Genomic DNA, 26,748 nt, shown 5'->3' on the forward strand with positions numbered 1-26,748 from the left:
GTGTGTGTGTGTGTGTGTGTAGAAGCAAAACTGTATCCAGCTCCAATCGCCCGGTTCTTGGCTCCTTGGTGCCCTGGCTGCCCTGGCTGCGTTGCGGGCTGGGGAGTGACTGCAGCCCGCGCGTCCCCACCCCCGCGCCCCGCGCCCGCCCGCCCGCCCGCGCAGCGTGACTGGCGGCCGCCGCAGCGAGCTCCGGAGGCGCGGGCCGGGCGCGCAGAGCCGGGAGGCGGCGGCTGGTGGCGTCGGCCGCGTGGTCCTCCTCCGCGCCCCTCCCCTGGCGCTCGCGCTGCCTGCGCCCGGGAAGCCGCTGCTGCTCGCTGCTGGCTGGCGCGGGGACCGGCGCGGACGCGGGGGCGACGGGAGCGCGGACGGCACAGCTGCCCGGGAGTCGCTGAGGGGACCCCGGCCTGAGCGCATCCAAGTGAGGGCTGCGCCCCGCCAGCCCCAACCTCGGGAGCTTCTCCTCCTGCTCCCCACTGCACGCGCGCCGTACAGCCATGAACACCAACGACGCCAAGGAGTACCTGGCCCGGAGGGACATCCCTCAGCTTTTCGAGGTAAGAGGCTGGGGTGGCCAAAGGATCCCCAGCGAATGTCCCGAGGGCCAGTGCCCCGCTGCACCTTCCGGTGTAGGGTACCTAATGAAGGCGCTCACAGAAGGTCGCCGTTCCCTTCGCCCCAGACAAGTCGCCTTTTGCGCTCGGGTCGCTAGGGTCCTTTTCAAATGCAGGCTTTGAAACCCATATCTTGGGATCAAGTTTCCCTCTTCAGGCTGGGTTCTGGATGCAGGCTGCCCCCAGAGTATCCCTCCGAGATGGGCACCCAGAATGGACATCAGATCGTGGCCTGGCAGCACTCTCTGGGGCTGAGGGTCAAGCCAGGTGAGACCACTGTCGCCCACACGGAGGCAAGACAGGAAACTGAAGGTTCCAGAGTCCTAAACATTCCAGGCGCCAAGCGTTGGGACCCCTTGAAGGGGAGGGAAAGCGTGGACGAAGCGACTCTCCCGGGGGGGGGACGGCTTGAGGAGAAGGATGAAGATGGAGAGGGAGAAAAACAAAAACCCACACACGCATATATACACACAGCCCAGCCGATCCAGTGCAGCGCTATCTCCTGGGTCGCTGAAGCTCTAAGCGGCCAGTCAATGAACTCCCGAGCGAGCGCGTTTGCTGGTTGCTTGAAAGGTTCTCCAGGCTCTCCTCCCAGCCTCCAGCGCCAGCCCTCGCGCCCACCTACACAGACTGGGTTCGACTGGGAGCGGCCAGACAGGCGTGACTCCTGTTGCTGGCCTCTGCTGGGCGTAGCAGCAGCATCCGCACCAGGGACAGGGGATGCGGTAACTCTCAAGGAATGTGAGGAAGGAGGCTTGAGGAATGAGCTAAAGGTACCTGCTTCCCAGAGAGAAGTCCTGCTTCCTATTATTCTCTCCACATTCCATCTTAAAACACCCTAAATCCGAAGCGCTTTTGCTTAGGTTATAAAACAAAATAATTTTTTTTTAAAAAAAGGACGGCACCAATCCAAGCCTCTTAGGATGAGCCTTGAAAAATTTGGCCTCCAATTCTGAAGGAAATGGAGGAGTAATATTATAAACTAAAGGCCACACATTGTTCTTTTTCCTGTTTAGGAGATTTTTTTTTTTCTGTTAGAAGGAAAGTGCAGCGCTTAAGACAATAATTTTTGCAATACCCCCAAACTATGTTTATTTAACCCAGGATGCTATAATTACAGTGCTTGGACAGCTTTTTTTTTGCTGTTTTTGTAAATGTGGAAATGAAGAGCTGAAATATTTTTTTAAATTATAAATGTTAAGACTGAAACCGATTTTATTTCTATGCTTCTAAAAGAATGATAGATACACGCCTGGCAGAGCCTCCTGACATTTCTCTTCCTTGGTGCCAGGTAACATACAGGGAGCCAGGGTGGTCTGCTCACAGAACTCTGTACGGTGTGTGCTAATGAGCCCTGGTAGGTAGCTGCTTAGGCTTCAAGTTTCCCATTGGCTTTTCTGCATATGAATGGAATGTCCCCAAATACTGCACACACTCAAAAGGAAGTCAGCTTGCTTACCCGAGAGGCACTAATGCTGAGACTCAGTTCAGGACGGCAAAGAGCTGGAGAAGACTATAGAGACTTCTAGGTTCCATTTGAACAGTGAGACCGAGTCACTGTGCACGGCTCAGAGGGAAGCAGGACCTGATTGTCCATGTGACGAGTACAGACCACAAAAGTCAAACACCTCGGGTTTCTAAAATGGATTTTCTGTGCCAGAATCCACACTGTTCTAAGTTTAACCAGGTGCCTTCCAAAACCCCAGATGGTTGCAGATAGTAAATGTCACTACAGATCATAGTAACAGGTGACTGATTCTATGTATCACCACCAAAACCTATGGATATAATGGAACTTTTCAGATCTCTTTGGGTGGTACAGAGTATCTGCTAGGTTTGTGGTTGAAAAGTACTCCCGCTTTAAAAATAAATTAAAAACAAAACAAAACAAAACTTTAGCAGCTGGTTCTGCTGTGTTCCTAATTCACCCCTAATTCGCCTTTGTAATATGACTATTGGTCTCTGACCTTAGATCAAAGATTGGCAATTAGTTGAATGCTATCAAAAGTCTAACTAGGTTATTTACATATTCAGAGGATTAACTCAGAGACTAAGCAATAGCATCAGTAGACTACTTATATTCAGTCCTGGGCTGCTGCTGGCACTTAGCAAAAAGGACTTAAATTACCAGTGAAAGACTGAAGCTCACTGTTACTGATTTAAGAATCAGTGCCCTTTGGGGAGCTAGTTTTGTTTAGGAAAACTTGAAATGTCTGTCTCCCAGTTGGAAAACTTGCCTTGCGTATACCCACCCAACTTAAGCCTTTAGGAAAAGACAAAATTAACAGACCTGGATTTTAAGTATTAATATTGTGGTTGGGTTATATATGGGGTTGAGAGAATCTGGTATTTTTGTTACCCCATTCCATGTTTTTATAAAATATACAAAGAAGGTTTTATGAGAAGCTGGCTCAGAGTCCTGAACCTAAGACCATCTGAGTAAGTATGCTTAAGAAATCCACTGGTAACTCTGAAACACGATCTGCTGACCCAAACCTAGAGGCAGGGATGCCCACAGGCTTGAGTGTACACAAGGGTTCATGGGAGAGCCACAAGACCCCGTGTGTTGATGCAGTCGGTTCTGGCCCACAGAGTAACAGGAGCGTGGGAAGCTAACCTGCTGCACAGAAGTCGGATGACACTTCCTCTGCCTCCTCAGCAGCTGAACCCATCTGATGGAACCACATACCCAAACCCATTCCACTCAGGATTCCCGAAAACAAAGGCACCTGGTGGGAACTGCCTGCCCTTGGGGGGAAATGGAACTGATTCAAAAGTTAAAAGCTGTGGTAGGGTTTGTCAACCTTCTGAAGGGTGTGTGCCTCATGCATTAGTAATGTATAGGTGAGAGTAATGTATAGGTGAGAGTAATGTATAGGTGAGAGTAATGTATAGGTGAGAGTAATGTATAGGTGAGAGTAATGTATAGGTGAGAGTAATGTATAGGTGAGAGTAATGTATAGGTGAGAGTAATGTATAGGTGAGAGTAATGTATAGGTGAGAGTAATGTATAGGTGAGAATAATGTTTGCTTTTTCCATGAAACATTCTAAAGGAAAATATTCTTTGCACTTCAGACCAGGTTCCAGGAGTGGACATTTTCAAAGATGTAGAATTTGTGGGAACTAGTGTGTGCTAGTCTCCATGAGTTACACACACCAGGCATTTGAGGGGTCCCTGCAAATACTGTAACTGGCAGGAACATGGGCCAAAGGAGATAAGACTAGAGAAACTAGGGTTCACTTGATTTAGCCAGCGCTGATTGAAACTTCTGGAGCCTGACGCCAGTGCTTTATTTTTTACATATTTAAACACAATAAAACTTAAAGAAAAGTTTTCTCATGACAGTTATCCCAGCAAAGCTTTAGGCATGGCCACACCCAAACTCCTTTACAAAGTGCGTCTCCTTAGCAAAGTACCTGTGACCTTTACATATAGAATGTGTTCTGTTGACTGACAAGCAGTGCTCAGGACCTATGGGGGAAGGGTTTATGATAAGCCCAAGGATAGATTCTATTGACTGAGAGGCAATGCTCAGGATTCTAGGAGATTCTGGTGCAGGTTAGCATCAAAGACTAGCAAAAGATCACCAGATTATCAAACAGCATCCACTCCAACCTTCTGGTGAACAGCTGTCAGTTTCTTCCACTGAAGACCAAAGCTTGTGTGGTTAACAGTTCCCATTTCTCTAGTGCTTATTATGTGTGAGCACGTGGACCTCTTGCCCTGTACAAGGCTTCATGAATTAAAAACAAGTCAGACTGTACTTTCTCCTCTGTAATCGTATAGATACTGTGATCGTATAAATACTATAGAGATTTATTGCACATCAATCAGCATTTTAAAAACTGACCTCAAAATGTTAGATTTGTTTCTAGTATTTTTAAGTGTGTGTATGTGTGTGTGTGTGTGTGTGCACTCGGTGCCCGTGGAAGTCAAAGGTGTCAGATGCCCTGGAGCTGGAATAAGCAGTTGTAAACTGCCTGATGTGGGTGCTGGGAACCAAACCTGGGTCCCCTATAAGAGCAACCAAGACATCTTAAGCACTGAGCCATCTTTCCAACCCCTGGTGTCAATTTTAAGTCTCGCTTAAACATGAGTTTGGAATTATCTTTTAATCCTAATCCTAAAAAGCCAACATGTATGTACTATACATGTATGCACTACACACCAGGGAGGAAGAGAGCACATAAATAATATTCCAGGATAAACAACAGGCATGGTGTTTCTTCCTGTCAATCATGTGGTCATCCTGAGTCCCACAGGAATGCAAGAGAAAGGGACCATAGGCCAGCCTAGGCTTTCAGCAGAGGCTTTCTGATAATAGGAAGGGCATCCCACGACACACTTAGTCTTGCTTTGATGGTACTTTTCTGTATTAAAACACACATTTGTCTTGCTATTTTAAAGGCAGAGGATACTGAGCTGAATTCTCATTTGTGCTCAGCGTGATGGCTCGAGCCTTCAATCCCAGTACTCAGGAGGCAGAGGCAGATGGATCTCCATAGGTTTGAGACCAGCCTGGTCTACATAATGAGTTCTAGGCTAGCCAAGGCTACATTGCAAGACCCTGTCATAAAACAAACAAACAAACAAACAAACAAACAAACAAAAAACAAAACCCAAAAAAAAAAAACAAACCCAAAGAAAACACAATTAACTGGCTACAACGTTAGGGGTTACCTTAAATCCTCAATTAAATCACAGTTTCGATCCAAGCTGTACATGAAATGCAAGAACAGAGAGAGGACTGCTGGGGACCACTGTGCCTGGTTGGTTAAAATTATACTAAACAGCCATAGTAACAAAACCAGCATGATAAAGGCATAGAGCCAGATGTGTAGACCAATGGAACAGAAGAAAGAGTCTGGAAAAAAAATGCACGAAGCTACAGACTCCCAACTTTTGACAAAGATGCTGAAACGAACACTAGAGAACAGACAGACAGACGGACAGCCTCCTTAACAAGTGGCACTGGGTATTTATGTGCAGAATGAAACTCTCACCTTGTAAAAAAAATTGATTCAAAGTGGATGAAAGTCGTTATATAATATAGACCGGAAACCCTGGAACAACTAGAGGAAACCAGGGAAGACACATCAAGAGCCAGGCATAAGCAAGCAAGCAAACAACAACAAAACAAACAAAGGCCAGTAGTTCCAGCGTTATAGCAAGAGCTGAACTTCAGAAGTGTTTGTAAGACAAAGGAAATAACAGAGGGGAAGTACAGCATACAGAATGGAGAAAAACATGTACCAGCTTTCTACCTGACAAAGGGTTAACATGTACAACATATGAACGATGGTAAAATTAAGCACATCAAAGCAAATCATTCCATCAGTACACGGACAGAAGAAATCAAGTATACCGTTCACAAGAGAAATCCAAACTGGGGGTGGGGGAGGAGACGCTGAAGCAAATCTTAACCACTGAGACTTCACCTCCCCTGGCCAGAAAAGCGGTTGCAAAGAAATGGAGCAAATGCTAGAAAAAAATGCAGAGACTGGGGGGGAAGTTCCTTAAGTGCTTCTTGTGGGGATGGAGGCACTGATGAAATCAGTATGGAGTTGGCTCAAAGTGGGCTGAAGAGCTAGTTCCTGCCCTAAATGCAGAAGACCCTAGGTTAAAGCCTGGGCACTGCACGAACCAGATGTAGTGATGAACACGTGGAATCCATCACAAATGAGGCAGTTGTGAGAATTAGACGTTCAAGATCACCCTCGACTGTGTGGCAAGTTCAAAGCCACATTAGGTTGTGTGGGACCCTGTCTCAAATGTTTTAATATTTTTAAAATATTAAAAATATACCTACCATATAACTTCAGACTACTCATAGGCACTCAAAGGAATCTAAGCCTACCACACAAATACCCATACATCCATGTTCATTGTGGCACTATTCACTATAGCCAAGATACATACTCAGCTTAGACGATAAACAGAGCAAATGGCATGGACGAATGCTGCTTCCTGACTCACTCTCTCTGGTTTCTACTCATCTAGCTTTCCTATACATCCCAGGCTTACCTGCCTAGGGGATGGTTCTGCCCACAGTGGTGTGGTCTCCGACATCAATCATCTCTTGAGAAATCCCACTAATAATCCCACTAACACGGCCTCAGGATAATCTGATCTAGGTAATCCTCCAATGGGGACTCACTCAGATGGCTCTGGACTGTGTCAAACTGACAGCTAACGGCATCCAGGACTGACACTGATCAACAGATGGATGGAATTTTAAACATGTGATACTTATACACAATGGAGTTTTAGCCAGTTATTCAGAAGAACAAAATTCTGCCACTTTCAGGGACATTAGGAGATGCGATTGGAAGTGGAAATTGTGTTAAGCCAAATGAGCAGACCAAAAGGACAAATATCACAGGCTTTCGCTCATGTAAAAATCTAGCCTTAGACAAGTAAATGGCATCAAAACAGAAGGGTGCTGGTTGGGAGGTGGACGGAGGCTACAGGGGAGAGGGCATGGGGGAGCAACCAGTATCTTGTCTTGTGGATGGAATCTAGACTTAACTATACACAAGAATATATATGGCATGAAAGTGGAGTAATTTCAGGGGTAAGAGGGACCAGGGGGAGGGGAAACAAGAGCACGTTACGGGTCGTGAACATGAGCAGAGTACAGTGAGATGCATGCAGCTATGCAAACACCATTACGAGGTCTATTGCTCTGTATAATGAAAAGAAAACAACGAAAAGGGGTGAATTTAGAGCAAAGGCATAACAGCATTGTAACAAAGATCCTGGGTGCTGGTGGGTGTGTCAGCTTGGTGCAAGCTAGGGCCATCTGGGAAGAGAAATCTGTGAGGCATTGTCTTCATTAATAACCAATGTGGGAGAGCTCAGCTCACTGGGGGATGGTGCCACCCCTGAGCAGGTGATCCCAGATTATATTAGAAAGCCAGATGAACTAGCCATGAGGGCAAGCCAGCATGACATTTTTCTATAGCTTCTTGCTCCAGTGCCTGCCTCCGGGCTCCTGCTTGAGTTCCTGCCCCAGTGTCCCTCCATGATGTGGGAGTATAAGCCAAAGAAACCCTTTCCTCTCTACAGAGAGGTCTTGAATTTTATCATATCAATGGAAAGCAAACTAGGACATGGTGTCAAAATAAATTTCATTTTCACTTTTTTACATATGTATTTCAGAGCCTGCTCAATGGCCTGATGTGTTCCAAGCCAGAAGACCCCATAGAGTACTTGGAAACTTGTTTACAGAAAGTCAAGGAGCTCGGAGGCTGTGACAAGGTGAAGTGGGACACATTCGTCAGCCAGGAAAAGAAGACGTTACCGCCCCTAAATGGAGGACAATCACGGAGATCCTTCCTCCGAAATGGTAATGTGTGTGCAGGATGATGGGCATCTCACGGGAGAGCAAATCTCTTTAAAATACACCATGCAGACTGGAGAGAGTGCTTTTTCATGATTAGGTTTATAAGTGTGTGGGGGAGGATTTATCTTTTCCTGCTACTACTTCTAATCACCCTCGATAAGAGGAAGAAAGCAACACACCATTGTCTGGTGATTTTCTGTAAATGTAATAAAAGTTTATATTGCTAAACTCATTATTTTGCAACATAAATTACATTTAAGAATGATGGTTGTATTTTTAACATTGCAAATAGGCTTTTCCCAAGTACACAAGTTGAATGCAGATAAAATTAGTAGTTATTATGGAACAACTCAACACTTTTATATTAGTCAGAGTCTTGGCTTGCTAATACTGCTTCCAAGTACAGAGTACATATTAGTGTGTTTTCATAAGTGCATGGATGGTTTATCAGGGTTCATTTAATAAAGATTCACTAAGCGACCATTGAATATAATGGATGTATCATTTGAGTCAAAGACACAAAAATAAACTGGTTGACTGTGTCAGGAACAGTTGAGAAGTGGAAGCTGTGGTGTGTGGAGCAGATTCACAGTTTTCCAATCTCATTTTCTTTTCTTCTTTTTTTTTTATTGGATATTTTCTTTATTTACATTTCAAATATCCCCTTTCCAGGTTTCCTTCCCTCCTCCCGTAACACCCTATCATATCCTCACTCCCCCTGCTTCTAAGAGGATGTTCCTCCACCCACCTACCCACTCCCACCTCCCCGCCCTCGATCCACCCACACTGGGGCATCTATCGAGCCTTCATAGGACCAAGGGCCTCTCCTTCCATTGATGCATGACAAGGCCATCCTCTGCTACATATGCAGCTGGAGCCATGTGTACTCCTTGGTTGGTGGTTTGGTCCCTGGGAGTTCTAGGGGGTCTGGTTGGTTGATATTGTTGTTATGGATTGTAAACCCTTACAGCTCCTTCAGTCCCTTCTCTAACTCCTCTACTGGGGACCCCGCGCTCAGTCCAATTGTTGGCTGCAAGCATCCACCTCTGTATTTGTAAGGCTCCGACAGGGCCTGTCAGATGACAGCCATATCAGGCTCCTTTCAGCATACACTTCTTGGCATCCACAATAGTGTCTGGGTTTGGTAACTGTATATGGGATGGATCCCCAGGTGGGACAGTCACTGGATGGCCTTTCCTTCAGTGTCTGCTCCATACTTTATCTCCATATTTGCTCCTGTGAGTATTTTGTTCTCCTTCTAAGAAGGACCAAAGCACCCACACTTTGGTCTTCCTTCTTCTTGAGCTTCATGTGGTCTGTGAATTGTATTTTGGTTATTTGGAGCTTTTGGGCTAATACCCACTTATCAGTGAGGGCATACCGTATGTGTTCTTTTGCATCCAATCTCATTTTCAAGTGTGTGTTTGTCAAAAACCATGGGCTATTCAGCCTTCTCCATGGAATGACATTATGAGTATAATAGTCTGTAAATACAGAATTAGCTCAATCAGGGGAAGGTAAACTAATTCTTTTGCAGTGGCCAAGACAAGTATATTTTCAAAATTTAAATTATGTTCAAAAATTGTTGAACAAGGTTGGAAAAAAAATGGCTCAGTGATTGAGACTGCTGCCTACTCTTCCAGAGGACCTAGCTTCAGCTCCTAGCACTCTTAACTGGCTGCTCACCAGTGCCTAGATTTCCATCTTCAGGGGTTCTACTGCCCCCTTCTGGCCTCCACAGGCACCTGCACTTACATGTGCCTACCACCTGACTCCCGACACACACATACACACATAAAGAAATAGTAAAATAAAATAAAATTTAAAAATACTGCCTCACAAAAGTTTCAGCCACACCAGGAGGTCGAAACAAACTTCCTTTGCAGTAAATAAAAGGAGGAAATGACTCTTGGTGTGTGTGGCCGCATCAGGTATGACCCCAGTTAGATTTCATTTGAATATAGTGTGGGAAAAAAAATCATGGTGTGCTCATATTTAAGAAGCTGGAGAAGAGGAAAGTAGAGATATCATTCCCTCAAAGACATCTCCAGAGAGAGAAGCATCTTTCCTTGTGCACACAGGAGTGATGCAGCTGCTAATTATCTTTTTGTTAATCATTAGACAACCCTCTCTATGGACTGCGCTCAAGAAAACATTACTACGCTTTGCTGTCCTGTACCTGGAATATATGCTAGGGAGATACAAAATATGTTTTCCAAATTCATTTATTTTGTAATTACAAATTTTTATTTTATAAAGTGATTTGTGCTTTTATCCTTTGTATTTTTGTTTTGTTTTAAAATGCTGGGGGTTTGGATTCAGGACTTCGTGCAAGAGAGAAAAGCACCCAAGCAACTGAGTTGTAGCTCTGCCCCTCCCTAGATGTAAACTGTACTTGGTGGAATAGATTGTTGCATTCAAGGATATTTCTAACTGCCCCCATAAACTTAAAGATTTCTAGAAATAGAATGATTCATAATTTTTGCAAACATATTGACAATGGTAGACAAACATACAGTTACCTTGACAAATTATTCTGTGACATGAAATATTTCATCATCTAAGTGAATCACGTAGATGAAAATACCATAAAGCAATGGCAAACAATTGGCAGGCAGATCTTTACATTATTGCATCTTTAAGGGAACGCAGGTTACTATAGTCAGTGCCTTTCCTGAGACAGCCTTTCCCCACACTTCCTAAAGACTGCCTGCTGCCATCTGAGGACTCCTGTACTACAGACAGAGTCTAGTAAACCAGAGGTCAGATGATCCCATGTGTTGTATCAAGATAACGGGGAGTCCCAACTGATGAGCATTTTCGGAGATGAAGCGTGTGCTGTGCCTAGAGGCTTGGTCAACCATTGAGAGCCCTCATGGAAGGCCAGGTAGCTGCCTGTCTCCCTCCTGCGGAGTTTGTTTGCAAGTTAGGGTTCTCTGCCTTCCTGGTGACATAACAACACCTATGATGAAAAAGAAATCATAAACTATAAACTGACAATGGCAGAAACCGTCCGTCTATCCATCTATCTGAGGCTTGCCAGGTCTGACTTCTGGTTTCTATTTCCACTCTTCAGTTGAATGTTGAGAGTGCCAAATAGGATCCACTGCCTATGTTCCATTACTTGTGATTGTTCTAACTTCTGAATCTTTCTCTTCCCAAATCCTTTCTTATCACTCCAGCCCAAAAGCATTTATCTCCTTGATATCCTTGGCCTTCTGAATATCAGGTTTACCAAGAGAGACTTGAACCATAGCCTTTCCACCTTGTGGACATGTGGCTGTCAGATTAGAACACATATGTTCTAGAATGACTAGAACGGAGGAGACAGTTAAAGCTTAGCCTCCTACTAAAATCACACCCCCAAACACACACACACACACACACACACACACACACACACACACACACACACACACACCTGGAACTAAAGGTCAAATGTTTGTTGCCAATATAAACCTAAATCTTAAATGTTAAATCTTCACATTTACATTGTAAGACAACAAAGTCAAAGATATTCATCTTAGTTATTGTTCTATTGCTAGCAAAACAACTCCAAAACCAAGGCAATTCTCACAAACGAAAGCATTTAGTCATTTAACTGAGGGGCTTGCTTACAGTTTCTGAGGACTAGTTCTTTATTATGGTAGTGAGTGTGTGGTGGCAGACAGGCAGGCATGGTGCTGAATCAGTAGCTGAGAGCTTTACATCCTGATTCCCAGGGAGCAGGAGGGAGAGAAAGAGACACTGGATGTGGCATGGGCTTTTGCAACTTCAAAGCTCAAGTCTATGACACACTCTTCCAACAAGACCACACTTCTTACTTAATCCTTCCCAAACAGTCCATCAACCCAGAACTAAGTATGCACATAGATGAGTCTCTGAGGGCCATTCTCATTCAAACCACCACAGAACTAGACATTGGGAATTTAGACTATAATGTCAAAAGGTACTACAAGTTACATGTTGGATCTTTATGCCAGTAAACACTCTACTGGACCCTCAGAGTAAGGGCACATTCTATTTGTAGAGTTTATGCCACTACACATTCTACAGGACACCCCCCCCAGAGTAAGGGAATAGTTCTATTTATAGAGCAAATAGAGTATATTCCACATAGACACTGAATCCCTGGGTAGCTGGGTAAGGTTATATTCTCAGATTCCAGAATGGTCTTGCAGAGGCCTTGCAGAGGAAAATGAAGCCATGCTGGCGAAGGTTACTCCTTCTCAATGCAGGTGGCTCAGTCCGGCCATCCATCTGTATCAATAAAGTTTTACTAGAACACTGGCCCCTCATTCACTTTTGTATTGTCTAGGACCATATCCATGCTACCATGGGTGTTGAGCATGAGACAATGTGGCTCTGAAAGTCTGAGTTACTGACCACTAAGGAAGCCTTCGTTCAGAGACTGGCTAGTTGATATAATTTCCTGTACTAACTGGTCAACTGTGAAAAAGTGCTTCCCTCTGCTTATTTTTTCTCCTTTTCAAAATTACCCTACTCTTTTGCAGTCATGCCTGAAAATTCAAACTTTCCGTATCGGCGGTATGACCGGCTCCCTCCAATCCACCAGTTTTCCATAGAGAGTGACACGGACCTGTCAGAGACGGCAGAGCTGATAGAAGAATATGAGGTTTTTGACCCGACTAGACCTCGGCCCAAAATCATTCTTGTCATAGGTATGATATCAGCATCATGGTTCTCCATGATTGCTAACTTTGTTTGAAATTTATGTTTCAGAAACAATATTAGATGGCATATCTGCAAGTGTTGAGTTGAGGGAATAACAAACAAGCAGAAACTTCCAGGGATGGCAAATGGAAATAGTTGAGAACACTTTTCAATAAAGCAGAATCAGAATTCTATTTAACACTTATTTCATATCCTTAAATCCCCATTAAAACATCACAATACTTCTCTATGATGACCTGCAAACAATATCTCCAAGATTTTATGAATCTGCTGTTTTCTTTGTTTAAACTTTAATGCAGTGAGCCAACTAGATATTTTTAAAATGAGGATTATATTCTCTTTAATTGGGAAATAAGAATTTTTCCCCTAGTAACCACAGAAGGAAAAGAAATAATAATGAATTGGAGGTATTCATATGAGTGCAATGTAGTGCCTTCAGTAAGATATGTTCCCAGTAACCTGTGGCCACTCTGCAAAAGCAAAGATAAAAGCACTGGGAATCCTGTGCTGAATACAAAAATATAAGCCCGGTTCTGTCTCACAAGAATAGATACTAAACATGTTTTAAGTAGTTTAGACGAGGAAAGCATTTTCTTTAAGTTTGTGTGTGCTGTGTTTGAGAGCATGTGGTATGTGTACACAGATGATTATGCATATGTGTGTGTGGTTTAGTGTGTGTTTCTGCTGTGTATGTGAGCATGTGTGTGTACACAGATGAGTGCATGTGTGTTCATGTGGTATCTGTGTGTGTGTGTTTGTGTGTGGTATCTGTGAGTGTGTGCTGTGTATGGAAGTGTGTGTGTGTGTACACAGATGACTCTGTGTGTGTGTGTGTTTGTGTGGTATCTGTGCATGTGTGCTGTGTATGGAAGGGTGTGTGTGTGTACACAGATGACTGTGCATGTGTGTTTGTGTGGTATCTGTGAGTGTATGCTGTGTATGGAAGCACATATGTGTACACAGATGACTGTGCATGTGTGTTTGTGTGGTATCTGTGAGTGTGTGCTGTGTATGGAAGCACAGATGTGTACACAGATGAGTGTGCGTGTGTGCGGAGGACAGAGCTCAATCTCAGGTGCCATTCCCTAGAAGCTGCCCCCTTGATGTTTGAGACAGAGTCGCTCACTGGCTCATAGCTCACCAAATAGGCTAGGCTGGCTGGAGAGTAATCCCAGAGATCTTGCTGTCTCCACCTCCCTAGCCCTGAGACTATGCAACACTGTGCCCAGCTCTTTACATGGGGTCTGGGACTCAGACCCTGTATAGCAGGCACTTGGCTGACTCAGCCATCTCCTTAGCCACACAAAGTGTGTATGTTGCTTACTTGCAAATTCTAAGTTTCTCAAAAATCTATGCAATCATGGGAAGGCCTCTGAGTGCACAGAAGTCTTTGTCCCACGTTGTGGTCTCCCAGGAGAATAGTAGCTGTCATGGATGAGTGTCTCTTCCTATAAAGTCATGGGTTTGCCTATTTTGAATGCCAGGTGGTCCAGGAAGTGGAAAGGGTACTCAGAGTTTGAAAATTGCAGAGCGGTATGGATTCCAGTACATCTCAGTGGGAGAATTATTGAGGAAGAAAATCCACAGTGCCAGCAGCAACAGAAAATGGAGTCTGATCGCCAAGATAATCACCAACGGGGAGCTGGCCCCACAGGTACGACTGCATGACTGCCTTCTCTCGTGCAAAACATAATAGCTCCTGCGTGGAGTACACTGTAGATTTTCATCTTTGTATTAAAGGAGACAACAATTACGGAGATAAAACAAAAATTGATGCAAATACCCGATGAAGAAGGCATTGTGATTGACGGATTCCCAAGGGATGTTGCCCAGGCTCTGTCTTTTGAGGACCAGGTAAGAATATCTCCTAGCATGGTTTTAGCTTCTCTCTTCTGTCTGCTCTCCTTTATCTATCTATCTATCTATCTATCTATCTGTCTGTCTGTCTGTCTGTCTGTCTGTCTGTCTGTCTATCTATCTATCTATCTATCTGTCTGTCTGTCTGTCTGTCTGTCTGTCTGTCTGTCTGTCTGTCTATCTATCTATCTATCTATCTATGTGAGTATGTATGTGTGTGTATCCGTGTGTGTGTGTGTGTGTGTGTGTGTGTGTACAGAACAAGAACCCCACATATGTTAGGCAAGCTTTCTACCTTAGGGATAGCCTAGCCTTATTACTATTAATTGATTAAAAAAATAATGTCTCACTTTTCACTTAAATTTTTGGGATTAAACAACAACAAGGACAAACAATGATTCCTTGGCAACATTTCTGAATTCTGGTCTGAAATGGGCAAATCCATCCGTGTGTGTTGGCAAAAGGTTTTTTTCCTTGGCAAATCTTTAAAAAATTGAACACCATCTGCCAAAAAACAAAACAAAATAAAAAGCCCTCATAAAATTGATAATAGAATTCATTAATTTTATTTAAAAGTGTAGTTCTTTATAAACTTTATTTCAAATACTTGCTATAAGATGCCTTTTAATGTTTAATTTCTTTAAAATAAGTCTCAGTCAGTAGTGTCCAAGGATGAACCTGGGATCACCCTACGCCATCATCCTTGTCGGCTCAAGGCCTCTTCGCTGGGTCAGGAAGCGCTGGGCTTCCTATGTTAAGATGCTGTTCAGCTCAAGTGTACTCATATGGAGTAAATCACACTTTCTTAGCATCTACTGTGCTCATTCTAAATGAACACAAAAATTGAACTACTGCGTCTTCTAATCTTTGAAAAGACTCGTAAGCCAGAGTGGTATTTTCATTGCTCAGACTCCCGGAACCATTCTTCCAGAATATGCGTTTCAGTTAGAGGGAAAGGGGGACGTGTAGACATGGCTCCTCCCATACAGGGAGCCACATGCAGCTCTCTTGGAGAGGAGACTTACCCATCTTCCTCCTCACTCACACTTGGGATGTTCCAAGAGTCAGGGTGCTGGCTTTGGGAACCGAGCAAGCAGATCCTTACAGCAGTGTCTACACAGATGAGTCTACTTGTCCCCTGCCACACCGGATAAAACACACTATCTTCCTAAGCTTAATTAGCATCCTAGAGGTTCCCAGCCATGACGACTGAAGTTGATGCTGCAACGGTTGCTGCAGGAGTTCAGTGGATGCAGAGGCAAAGTGGGAAGGTTTATGTAAGATGTCAGGGTTGGTCCCACCCCACCCTCCTCACCATGTGTAAAAGAGGCTACTGCAGTGTATCTTTCTCATTTTGTACCTCTGACTTCAAATGTGCAAGGGTTTCCACATCAGTTCTACATCACTAACTGGGCATCCAGAAATTTAATTCTGCTTAATCATTAAGCATCCAAAGTTAGTAGAACACCCACACCCACACCCACACAAACACACACCAGCTGCTCTCATCTAATATGCCAACTCAAATCCCAGCAACTCCCTGAACTTAAGAGTGAATGTCTTTTTAAAAAAAAAAATGGGATTCTCATGTTGCCCTTCATTAGCTTTGTAAGTTACTGGAAAGACTGAAAGCACCCAGGAAAGTACGTGGCTTACATATGCTGGTATGTGTATAAAGGATGCCACATAGGAACAGAAAGGCATAAAGTAAGGACTGCCAGGAAAGAACAGAGCTTCCCACTGTGTGCACCAAATCTATGAGTCCCAGAGATTACAAGAAAGTTTTGATAGCCTTATCTCAAACCTCCCTCTCCTCCCTGGGTATCTTGGGGTAGGGCTAAAAATTGCCACCGCTCTCTGTCCTGAGTCTACCTGAGGCCTTTTTCATGGTCACCTCATCAGTACAGACACATTGCCTTCGGAGAGGTTCTTAGGAAGAAAGAAAGACATGCCCATCAATTAAGAAATTCTAATAGCTCTGTGCTGGTAACAAAGACCTGTATGTTTTTAGTAAGCTACACTTCATGTTTTTCTTTACTATCTTTAAATTTTGATTTATTTAATTCAGCTCCTTTTAGTGGACACACACACACACACACACACACTGAAACAAGAACATACAAAGGCCATTCCATTTCCCTCAAGTTTTTCACAACACAGATCTAAGATGTAAGAAGGGCTGTATTTCTGATGGCAGCCATAGATGGTGCCATTTTGATAAAAAACACCCAATAACCTGTCTGGCTAATAGAACAAAGAAGAGTGATATTTTCCTCTTCCCCTTAAGGAAATACCAACACTGAAATTGGTCAGGCAGCTTTTCTCCTTGAAGGGACCATGGCTCCCTCCCTGGTATTATTCTCCCATGTAGGATGCTACCATTATCAACTGTGTGCTTGAAATGAGGGTTGTCATCACATGCAAGTTCTAGCTGGTCTGTTGGGAAAATAAGAAAGGTCAGAAAATGACACCCAGCCCTTGAGCTCACTGGTGCTGTTCACACCAGCCCCTGTGCTCACTGGTGTTGAGAATTTGGCCATGCTATCTCCATGGAGAAAACTGGTAAGTGTGGTCCACAGGGGCAGACAGGGATCTGCAACAACTTCCTGACTGTGGGAAGTTTTCAGCTTTTACCAACTTGCCTCCCTGACCAGGCAGAAGTGGGCGTGCTTCCTTCCTCCCACACACAGCCCACCACCACTCGATCGCACCTTTCCAAAGCTCAGCATCCAGGTGCATGGACAGTTCTCTGCACCAGGTCTGGCTTTGCTTCTCATACTCTGCTAACTAGAACCTTAAAGTCAATTTCTCTTCCCTCTCTCTACTAAAGAACTAGACTAGGCAGGTAAAATAAAGCCTCCCGTAAGAGGGGAGCAATCTGAGGATGTGCTGAAGTCACGGAACCATGTGCAGTTGGTAAGTAACCCCTGTGGGTGGATCCCAGGGCACCCAGCACGGGAACAGTTTCCGGTCCCACACTCGCATCAGCAGAGCCCACTGATTGTCATTACTGTCTTCTGAGGCTTGAGCCTCTGAAGTCTTCCTGCTCTTTACCAGTGTAGAAGAGGGTGGAAACAGGCTTCAGTTCACCTTGGGCCATTTTCCCCTTTGAAACAATTTTTTTGATGTTTAGACATGGGTCTTCATTGATGTGTGGACATGGGTCTTCATTGATGTGTGGATATGGGTCTTTACTGGTGTGTGGACATGAATTTTTATTGATGTGTAGACATGGGTCTTCATTGATGTGTAGACATGGGTCTTCATTGATGTGTAGACATGGGTCTTTATTGATGTGTGGACATGGGGCTTCATTGATGTGTAGACATGGGTCTTTACTGGTGTGTAGACATGGGTCTTTATTGATGTGTGGACATGGGTCTTTATTGATGTGTGGACATGGGTCTTCATTGATGTGTAGACATGGGTCTTCATTGATGTGTAGACATGGATCTTCATTGATGTGTAGACATGGGTCTTTCTTTATTGATTGTAGACATAGATCTGCTCGTGCTTCTTCTATTTAGTTGTTTTGTTTGATGATACATTTCTAACATTGTAGTTTTCTTAGAAAAAAATTCTAAATAATGTTCTGATCATGGAAGTGCATCACCCTCTTGCTATCATTTGGATGTGGGTAATGTCCTCCACAGGTCTAGGTAAGATTCTGGTCTCAGAATTGGAAGGTTTTGCAAAACTTTGAGGGGTGGGGCTTTATGGGAGATCTTCATACTTGGTGGCAAGGTCTCACAGGGATGGTGAGGACCCTGCTGGTTCCCTCTCCTCCTGGCTGTGATATGAACACTCATCCTGACATGCTCCCATAAGGATATGCCCCCCCCCTTGCCAGAGGCCCAAACCAGTGCATCCACTCAATCTTAGACTTTGCCTTCAAGAACCATAAGCCAAATGATACCTTTCTATTGATACTTGCCTGTCCATCAGGCAGTCCCTTGGAGTGACACAAAGCTGATGGCTATGTCCCACCTGCTTTTCCAAGTGGGCTAGTCTCCATATTTAGCTCTTTATAAAGATAGCATCGTCCTGGTTTTAATTTCCAATATAGTTTTTTTTTTTTTAGAGATAGGTGTGCAGGTTACTTTTTAGAAATGCCATGCCTTCCTATCCATGTATCTTAGTTTCTGTGTTGGGGTGAAATACCCTAACAAAAAGCAGCTTCAGCTTACAGTTCCAAGTCACAGTCAAGACAGGAACTCCACTAGTTATAGAGCATCTGCCTGCAAAGACAGAATAAATACGTGCATGCCTACTTGTTTGGCTGGATTTTGTTTTTGTTTTTCTTCCATTTCCATACAGACCAAGGGCCATGAAATAGCCCTGCCCACATCCAGGTCTGCTCTTCCCTTTTAATTAAGCCAGTAAAGAAAAACCCCTCACAAGCATGCCCACAGACCAAACTGACCTACGCAGTCCTTCGATGAGAACGTCTTCCCTAGGGACTCTAGATTGTGTCAGGCTGACAGAACTGACCAACACAAGTGGCCATTGGCATGTTGCTATGTGTAGTGGACCTAGTTATGAGTTGTTAAATACTGTTTTCTAGTTTTCCATATAAAAACCTTGTGCCGTTATGTTAGCTATGTTCCTTTGCAGCTTTTAGCATTATGGACAAATTTCCCATTTGTAACCTATTCTTCTCCATGTTTGGCTGGCCTTGATAGAATTCCTGTGTGTTTGTGGTTTGTCTCTGGCACAGGCTTCTCTTTCGTGTTCTTTGAGGCAGAGTTTATTCATTTATTCTGAAGGCCTGCTTCCTTCTCCCTTTCTGCCGACCCTCACACATGCCTCATCAACTCACTATGCTCCTTTGCTTCAGAGGGTTCGATTACACAAAGAATGAATCTCTGGGTGGAAAACAAAATACTAGGGCTTTGGATACCATACAAAGGAACAATTTAAGTAACCACATAGGAAGTAATTTTGAATCATTTCTCAGACCTTCCGGTGAACCAGCGGGGTGGTCAGCGAGTGTTGCCTTTGTAGGTCTGTGTGCTCCTGATTAATGTGCAGACTCCCTGAGATCCCCATGGTCTCCTTTGAAGAACGAGATGACAGTACCTCACAGGATGGGGTGAGACCAGAATCACTCTCTGAAGTTCTCCGCTCAGCCTTCGCTCCTGGGCTTTTCTAGAAGAGTGTGATGATTACTAATGGGTCTGTCAAAAACAACCCCCCTCTGATTTATAGCAGGGAAGGCCAGTGCTTCTCTCCTTCTGTCAGAGGCTGTGAAGGCAAAGACTCTATTCCTACTGCAGTTTATTTTTCAAACTGACCGATTAAACCATCAGAGGCATCCTTGAGGTCTTAAGGCTGCCCACAACAGTGCCCCCTTTGAGCTGGCCTTCTGAGTTTGGCCTTAAGCCTCTGTTTGAAGATCTTGTGCTTCTACAAATGACTGGAAACCACTGCCGAGCTCTGGAAGCTGCAGTCCAGGAACATTCAACACTGCTGGGCAGGAAGCCTTTGGAAGCCCACTAATTAGTACATCCTGGTTCCATCTTCCTCCTCCCCCTTCCTGTGCCTGAAGGGAAAAAAAAAGAAGTAGTAATTGATCCTTTGAAACTAACCCAGAGGTGTAAACAGCCCAGAGTTCCAAAATGGGTCTTGGGAGAGCTCCTCCTGAGAGTGCAGGTGCTGAGCCCCAGGCACTCATGTCACACAGTGGTCAATCTTCAGGTGAGGTGGGCACCTTCAGGTGAGGTAGAGTACCACAATTTCTATACCTGAGCAGTGACAGCCTCGCTCTTCTGAGCTGTAGAGTTTTAGAAACACTGTCCAGTCAGTATAATCTTCCTTCACATAGTCCCTGCAGGAGTCTGAGTTCACCCACATGGCCATGCATACAGAGAACCACAAACTTAAGGTACTCTCAAACATCATTATTTATATATACCTTCATTCTATAGACTATCTATGCTGGGATGTTTGGTGGATTGGTGAAGGAATTCACCCACTGTACCAGTGTAGAAAAGAGGACATGTATTTAGGGAACTCTCCTGCAGGGGACAAATGACATGGTAGCAACAAAAAAAAAGAAAACACCTCAGAGGGCTTCGATTTTGGAGGAACCCTCATTTCATTAAGTTAACCCACTTTACATGCACAATTCCAATATCTAGCTCCAGCAATGCAAATAAGAAGACCCCAAATTGATCGGTATTTGGTTCTGGGCAATAAGGGTGAGCCACTTTGTGTGTTGCAATTCCCATCACAGAAATGAGAGCAATTCCAGTATTTGGTTGTGGCTGATTTTGCTTGGCCATACTCTTCTGATGTTTTAGTGTTTGGGTAGAACACAGCTACAGTTCTGTTGGGAGATGTCTTCTGGACCAAGTTTCTTGGAAGACTTGCTCACTTTCTGGTCTCTCTCTGTCTTGATCTCCCCCATAATACTGTCCTCACCCCCGATAGAGTCACAAATTCAGGTTTGGGAGACGTTCTTTATTAGTTTATTTGAAATGAACATGGTTATATTCCGGTCTGACCTCCCTAGGAAGGGTTTGTTGTGTGCCATGAGAAGAGGGCCACACTTGGGATCAATCAGTTTTAGTCAAAGGTCCGAGTGGCCTGGCCTGGGAGCTAAAGGAAAGTGTGGCTGATGGTGCTATGGGGCTGAAGGCTGTGTCTAAATGTCCTCTTGAGTCACAACTATAGAGCTGAGAGAAAGAAACCTGACAAAAGTATTGAAAATATGTGGGTATGCTTTTCTGAGCAAGTGTGAGATGGGGAAGGGCTCCTATCCAGTTGTGATGTACATGCATATATGCAGAGATATTCAGGGCTCACAGGGAAAGGCTGAACTGTACAAAGCCTGTTTCCAATAGCATCCAGAGAATGGAGGCCATGGCTGTGCTTCAAAGAGGGAGAAGTAAAAAGTAGAAATGTTTGATCCTAAGTGAGCAGGTTTTGAGTGGCATCCAGCCTGGTTCTCGTGAAATATATAGAACCATTTGAAGTTGAATCTGTTTAATTTTGGAAGGAATAGATTTGATTAGCCATTGATAGAGACAATGGACAGAGACAAAAAACGTAGAGAAAATAAGGAATTCTATGAGATGGATCAGAGGAGCCACCCATGGCTACACTCATCTAAATTGTGATTAGAAAATGGACAACGAGAAAAATATAGACCAGCAGGCATGGCAAGAAGGGATTTTATTTACCTCTTGAAGAAGATGGCAGGATGGCAAGGGTGTGTGGTACCACAGGGAGAAGATGTGGGTGGCAGAAGGTGTGCTGCCACAGGAGAGAATTTGGATTTTTTCATAAGCTTTCATGAAGCAGCAGAGAATCAAGTGAAGACACCAATTTAGACATGGACAATTGTGATTGGCTGATTTCCTAGGGACTTCTGTGGTGTGCGGGACACTGAAGATGTTCTTAAGCCTGGGCTGGTAGAGTCTGGCTCAAGCCTGAGGTTGGGTGTGACAGAGCCAGCTGTGGTGGAGATTTTTCTTCTCCAGGAGCAATGGAGGGGATGCTATTTAATTTACTTAGAGTCAGACAAATTTTGATGGAAGAATAAAGTACATTAGAGGGATTTTGCAGGAGTTAAGATGATATTTTTCCTGGGATGGCACAAGTAAGGGTCAGAGTGCCATCAGGTCACATCCCACAAGGAAAATTCCAAGAGCAGAAGCAGCAGCTTTGGGACACAGGTTTATAGATGAACTTACCTGCATGGGGCCTTAGGGTCCACTTCTGAAGAAACAGCAAAAGTCTTCGATGAGTTTATTGTTCCAGTGAGGGTCTCTTGTTCTCCATCTTGACTGTTGGTTAGAAAAATGGGTTTTACATCAGACAGGTAAACCACATTCTGGCCTTTGACTACTGCTGGGATGTTTGATAAGACCCACTAGGTCCCTTCTAATCAGGCTGACGCTGAGTCTCTGGGATGATGGACCTTATATGCCTTCAGGAACACCAGGTTCCCCAGGTTAGGGTGACAGCTGTGGTCAAAGATGTAAAAATCTTGTTTTAAAGTACTTCTCACTGACATTTCTTCTAGTTATGCATCCTTGTTGAGTTTTTAAGACCATGTAGGTGGCCAAGATTCACATTTTTGGTTAGAGCTCCATCAGAGGCCCTTAGTTGCTGGAGAAGAGAATTTCCACTGAAAAGCCTTTTAAAGAGACCAGGTTCCTCATCTCTGTGGGCTGGACATGTCACAGGAATGGGGAGGCTGAGAGAGAGACAGAGATACAGAGACACAGAGACAGACAGACAGATACAGAGACACAGAGACATAGTTAGAGATGCAGAGAGAGGCAGAGAGACAGAGACAGACAGAGACAGACAGACACACAGACACACAGACAGACAGACACAGAGACATAGCTAGAGATGCAGAGAGAGGCAGAGAGAGGCAGAGAGACAGAGAGCAAGATATCCCAGAAAAGGTTGGGTGCTTCATTCTTCTTGGTAGCAAGTGTAAGCAGGAGCCAGGAGGCTTTTGGATGTGAGGGCCCCAAGTAGGATAAATGGAAGATGAGAGGTGAAATTCTCATTGCCTATATCAGCTACTGGTGGTGGTGGAATGTGTGTGTGTGTGTGTGTGTGTGTGTGTGTGTGTGTGTGTGTGTGTTGTGATTTGGATGGGCTGATGAACAAATATGACCTTTATATCGGAGTAGGAAAGAGCACAAGCTTATCTTATTCTTTAACTTATTTATATCTTATAAATGTATTGATTTAGCAAAGAGAGCAGCGGGTAGAATGGTGACAGAGAAGCCACGTGCATGCAGCAGTGTGCGGCAACTCCTCTGTAGGTTAGGGTTTGCATCTGATTGTAATTTCTCAACATTCGGTTTCTGCTGTGCAAATCAGGCAGCTCTGAGGTATCGGTTCATGCTCTTTGCCTGTGCTGTTCTAGGTACTATTACAGTACTCTTACATCAGCTTTCTCTTGAGGCATGGCCTCACCAAATAGGCCAGGCTGGCCTTGAACTCTTGATTCTTCTGACTCAGCCTCCTGAGTGCTTAGACTATAGGTTTGTGTCACCATGCATAGCTATCTTTGTGTTCTGTATTTGGTGGCATAATATATATGTAATGTATAATATAGTGTATAATTTAATGTGTATAATACACACTATACATTATAATATAATGTATAGTGTATGTGCTTTGTTGACCACTGCACTCCCTGAGCCCCCATCTTCATCGCACTCTACAGATAAAGAAACAGAGGCAGGTGACACCATCAGGCAAGAACACAGCTTGGTACAGATATGGAATCGAGACCACTGGCTTTCCTTACCCTAGAGATTATGAACAGACAGCCTCCAGGCTGAGTGTGGGCTGCAGACAACATTTTCAAAAAACAGTGTGCCAAAATTTAAAATTGGAATATTATAAAATAGAAAGCAGTTTTCTTGGAGATTTGGTGGCTCCAGAACACACTCCTGGATCCCAGTGGTGATGGTTGGTTGTTAGACAAGGACTTCAGTTCGTGACTGTCCCCAACCCAGCCCCACCTCTCTACCTCCAGTCTGACCCTTTAAAAGCCTTGGAGCTCACACCCCACATGCCCCCTCCCCCTGCTGGGTGTTGGCTGTGACCAGCAGAGCCCACTCCAGGCCTGCTCACCACTCCCACGACCCATGACTCCATGCTGTCCTCAAGAACAGACACAACTGCTTCATTATCAATACAGCCTATACCCCTAACAGTGATGACCCTACCGATAGCCCTTTCCCACCAGCGGCAAAGAGCGGGGCCTATCTCCTAGACTCCTAGTGGGGCCTCCGGTCTTTCTGGCCTCTCTCTTACACGTCTATGAAGCACTGAAGGGCAGAGTTTGCCATTTGCCTGATTGGTATGGGAAAAGAGTAATAGTGTCTTAGCAGCAGTGGTAGATACATCACACTGAACACATATGGAAGAGTGCCTGTGTGACAGACATTGTTTTGAATCCATTACATCCTTACAGGAGTGTATGTTGATTCTGCCAACAATGTGAAAGTATTTCACATGTGAAGAGTGGACAGTTTACAGGTGGATCTATGCAAAGTCTTGAGAAGCAGAGAGGTGAAGTGAGCCCAGGTGTGGGCTTCTGAGAGTTGAGTCTCAGTACACCCCCACCCTCCACTCCCACCCCTGCCCCTGTGTATTGAGAAACATAGACAAGCTGTGATGTTCCCATTTACAAATGTTGAGGGATTACCTTTATGCCCTAGTTTGCTGTGATAAACACAGCCACCAAAGGCGACTTGAGAAAAGGGGTTGATTTCTGGTCATAGCTTGTATTTCACCATGAGGAGAAGTAAAGGACTCAGAGCTGGAGCTTGGAAGCGGTCACTGGAGCAGAGGCCACAGAGTGGAGTTCCTTACTGGATTGCTCTCCAGAGATCCGTTCTCTCTCTCTCTCTCTCTCTCTCTCTCTCTCTCTCTCTCTCTCTCTCTCTCTCTCTCTGTGTGTGTGTGTGTGTGTGTATCTTCCAGGATCACTTGCATGCTTGCATGGGGATGGTACCACCCACAGTGGGCTGGGCCCGCCCACATCAAGCATTAATTAAGAAAATGGTCCCACAGACTTACCTACAGGCCAGTATAATAGAGGCATTTTCTAAGTTGCAGTTTTCTCTACTTAGATATGTCTAAATCTGTGTCAAGCTGACAAAGCCAAACCAGCTCATTTGATAATCTAAAATCAGACTAGGGATGTGGCTCTCTGGTAAACTATTTGCCTAGCATAGAAACTTCAGTTCAATTTTAGCACCACAAAAAAATAAAAGTAAAAAAAAAAAAAATAAGCCAACAAACATGTGTGGTGGCTTGCATGCAATTGGTCCCCACAGGCTCATGTATTTGAGTGTTTCCTCCTTCGTTGATGGAATTATTTGGGAAGGATCAGGAGGTGTGACCTTGTTGGAGCAATGTCACTGGGCTTGAGGTTTCAAAAGCCTACCCCATTCCCAGTTAGCTCTTCTCTCTGTCTCCAACTTGCAAAACAGCACATAAGCACTCAGCGACTGCTCCAGAGCCATGCCTGCCTGCAGACTGCCATGCTTCACACCATGGTGATCATGGACTCTAAACCCTCAGAAACTGTGAGTTGCCAAACTAAGTGCTTTCTTTTGTAAGTTGCCTGGCTCTGGGTGTCTTCACAGCAATAGAACAGTGGCCAAGACAACAATCAACAAGACCTGGATGAGAAAACAAGACACTTGGCTGGCAACCATACTGAAAGATATTATTTAACACTAGTGAGAGGATAAAGCAAATGAGATGAGAGCCAGACACCTGGTAGCTTCCCAGTAGTCCACTGAAGAATACATAATGGGTAGCTTGGGGGAAACCAGGGTCTCTTATATTTCATCTTGTGGCATTATCTGGCATGGTGGCTCATACCTGTAGTCCCAGTGGCAGGGAGACTGGAGCTTGCTGTGAGTTTGGCTAATATGAGCTCCAGGTAAGAGATTAAACTGGGCCATAACAAGACACTATATCAAAACAAAAAAAACAACAACAACAACAACAAAAACCTTCCAGGCTGCGGCACTTCATTTTGTAAACACACAGATGAATGAATCTGTAAGCTCTCGTGGTGGAAATATGTGTAGAGAGTCCATACATACAGTATTTAGTGTGTCATCTGGCTGTCTATATTTCATTAGTTTAAACTGTAATTTGGAATAGACATTCCAAATTACCCAACAGTCCCATAGTTGAACTTTCCAAAGATATAACATTATTAACTCTGGGGCTCTGTGTCCTTCCAGATACAGGGTACATGAGGGAAATAGATTTTTTTAAAACTATGTGTATGTTTGTGTGTGTGTGTGTGTGTGTGTGTGTGTGTGTGTGTGTGCGCGAGAGAGAGACAGAGACAGACAGAGACAGAGACACAGACAGACAGACAGAGACACAGACAGACAGACAGACAGAACACGGATGTGCACATAAGTGCAGTGAGTGTAGGTACAATTGGATAGGGAGGCTAGGGATCAGCTGACTGTCCCCAGGCACCATGCTCCTGACCTGGTTTGGTTTTACGCTTTGCTTTAGCGGCTGGCACTGGGACCTGGAGCACTGAGTGGGCTAAGCCAGCTGGCCAATGACCCCAGGGATCCTCCTGTCTCCAACTCTCGAGCACAGAGAGGTGGTAGACATGTGTCACCATGCCAAACTTTTAAAGTAGATGGTGGGATCTGAACTCAGGTCCTCATGCTTGTGCAATAAGAATTTTATTAGCTAAGCTAATGTCTCTAAT

The 26,748-nt window shown here is 44.4% G+C and overlaps 1 protein-coding gene across 1 annotated transcript in view; it reads left to right on the plus strand.

Annotated features, from left to right (window-relative positions):
• Positions 1 to 268: 268 nt before the first annotated feature.
• Positions 269 to 26,748, plus strand: part of Ak5 (adenylate kinase 5) — a 190,611-nt gene continuing 164,131 nt past the window's right edge. Inside the window, exons 1-5 of the mRNA XM_021158164.3 lie at positions 269 to 557; positions 7,778 to 7,964; positions 12,476 to 12,643; positions 14,141 to 14,310; positions 14,397 to 14,510. Coding sequence (XP_021013823.1) covers positions 498 to 557; positions 7,778 to 7,964; positions 12,476 to 12,643; positions 14,141 to 14,310; positions 14,397 to 14,510 — 699 coding nt within the window. The 5' untranslated portion in view covers positions 269 to 497. The remainder of the gene's footprint in view (positions 558 to 7,777; positions 7,965 to 12,475; positions 12,644 to 14,140; positions 14,311 to 14,396; positions 14,511 to 26,748) is intronic.

Source organism: Mus caroli, unplaced genomic scaffold (assembly GCF_978045245.1).
Source record: "Mus caroli unplaced genomic scaffold, Mus_caroli_1 scaffold_3, whole genome shotgun sequence".
Classification (NCBI taxonomy): Eukaryota; Metazoa; Chordata; class Mammalia; order Rodentia; family Muridae; genus Mus; species Mus caroli.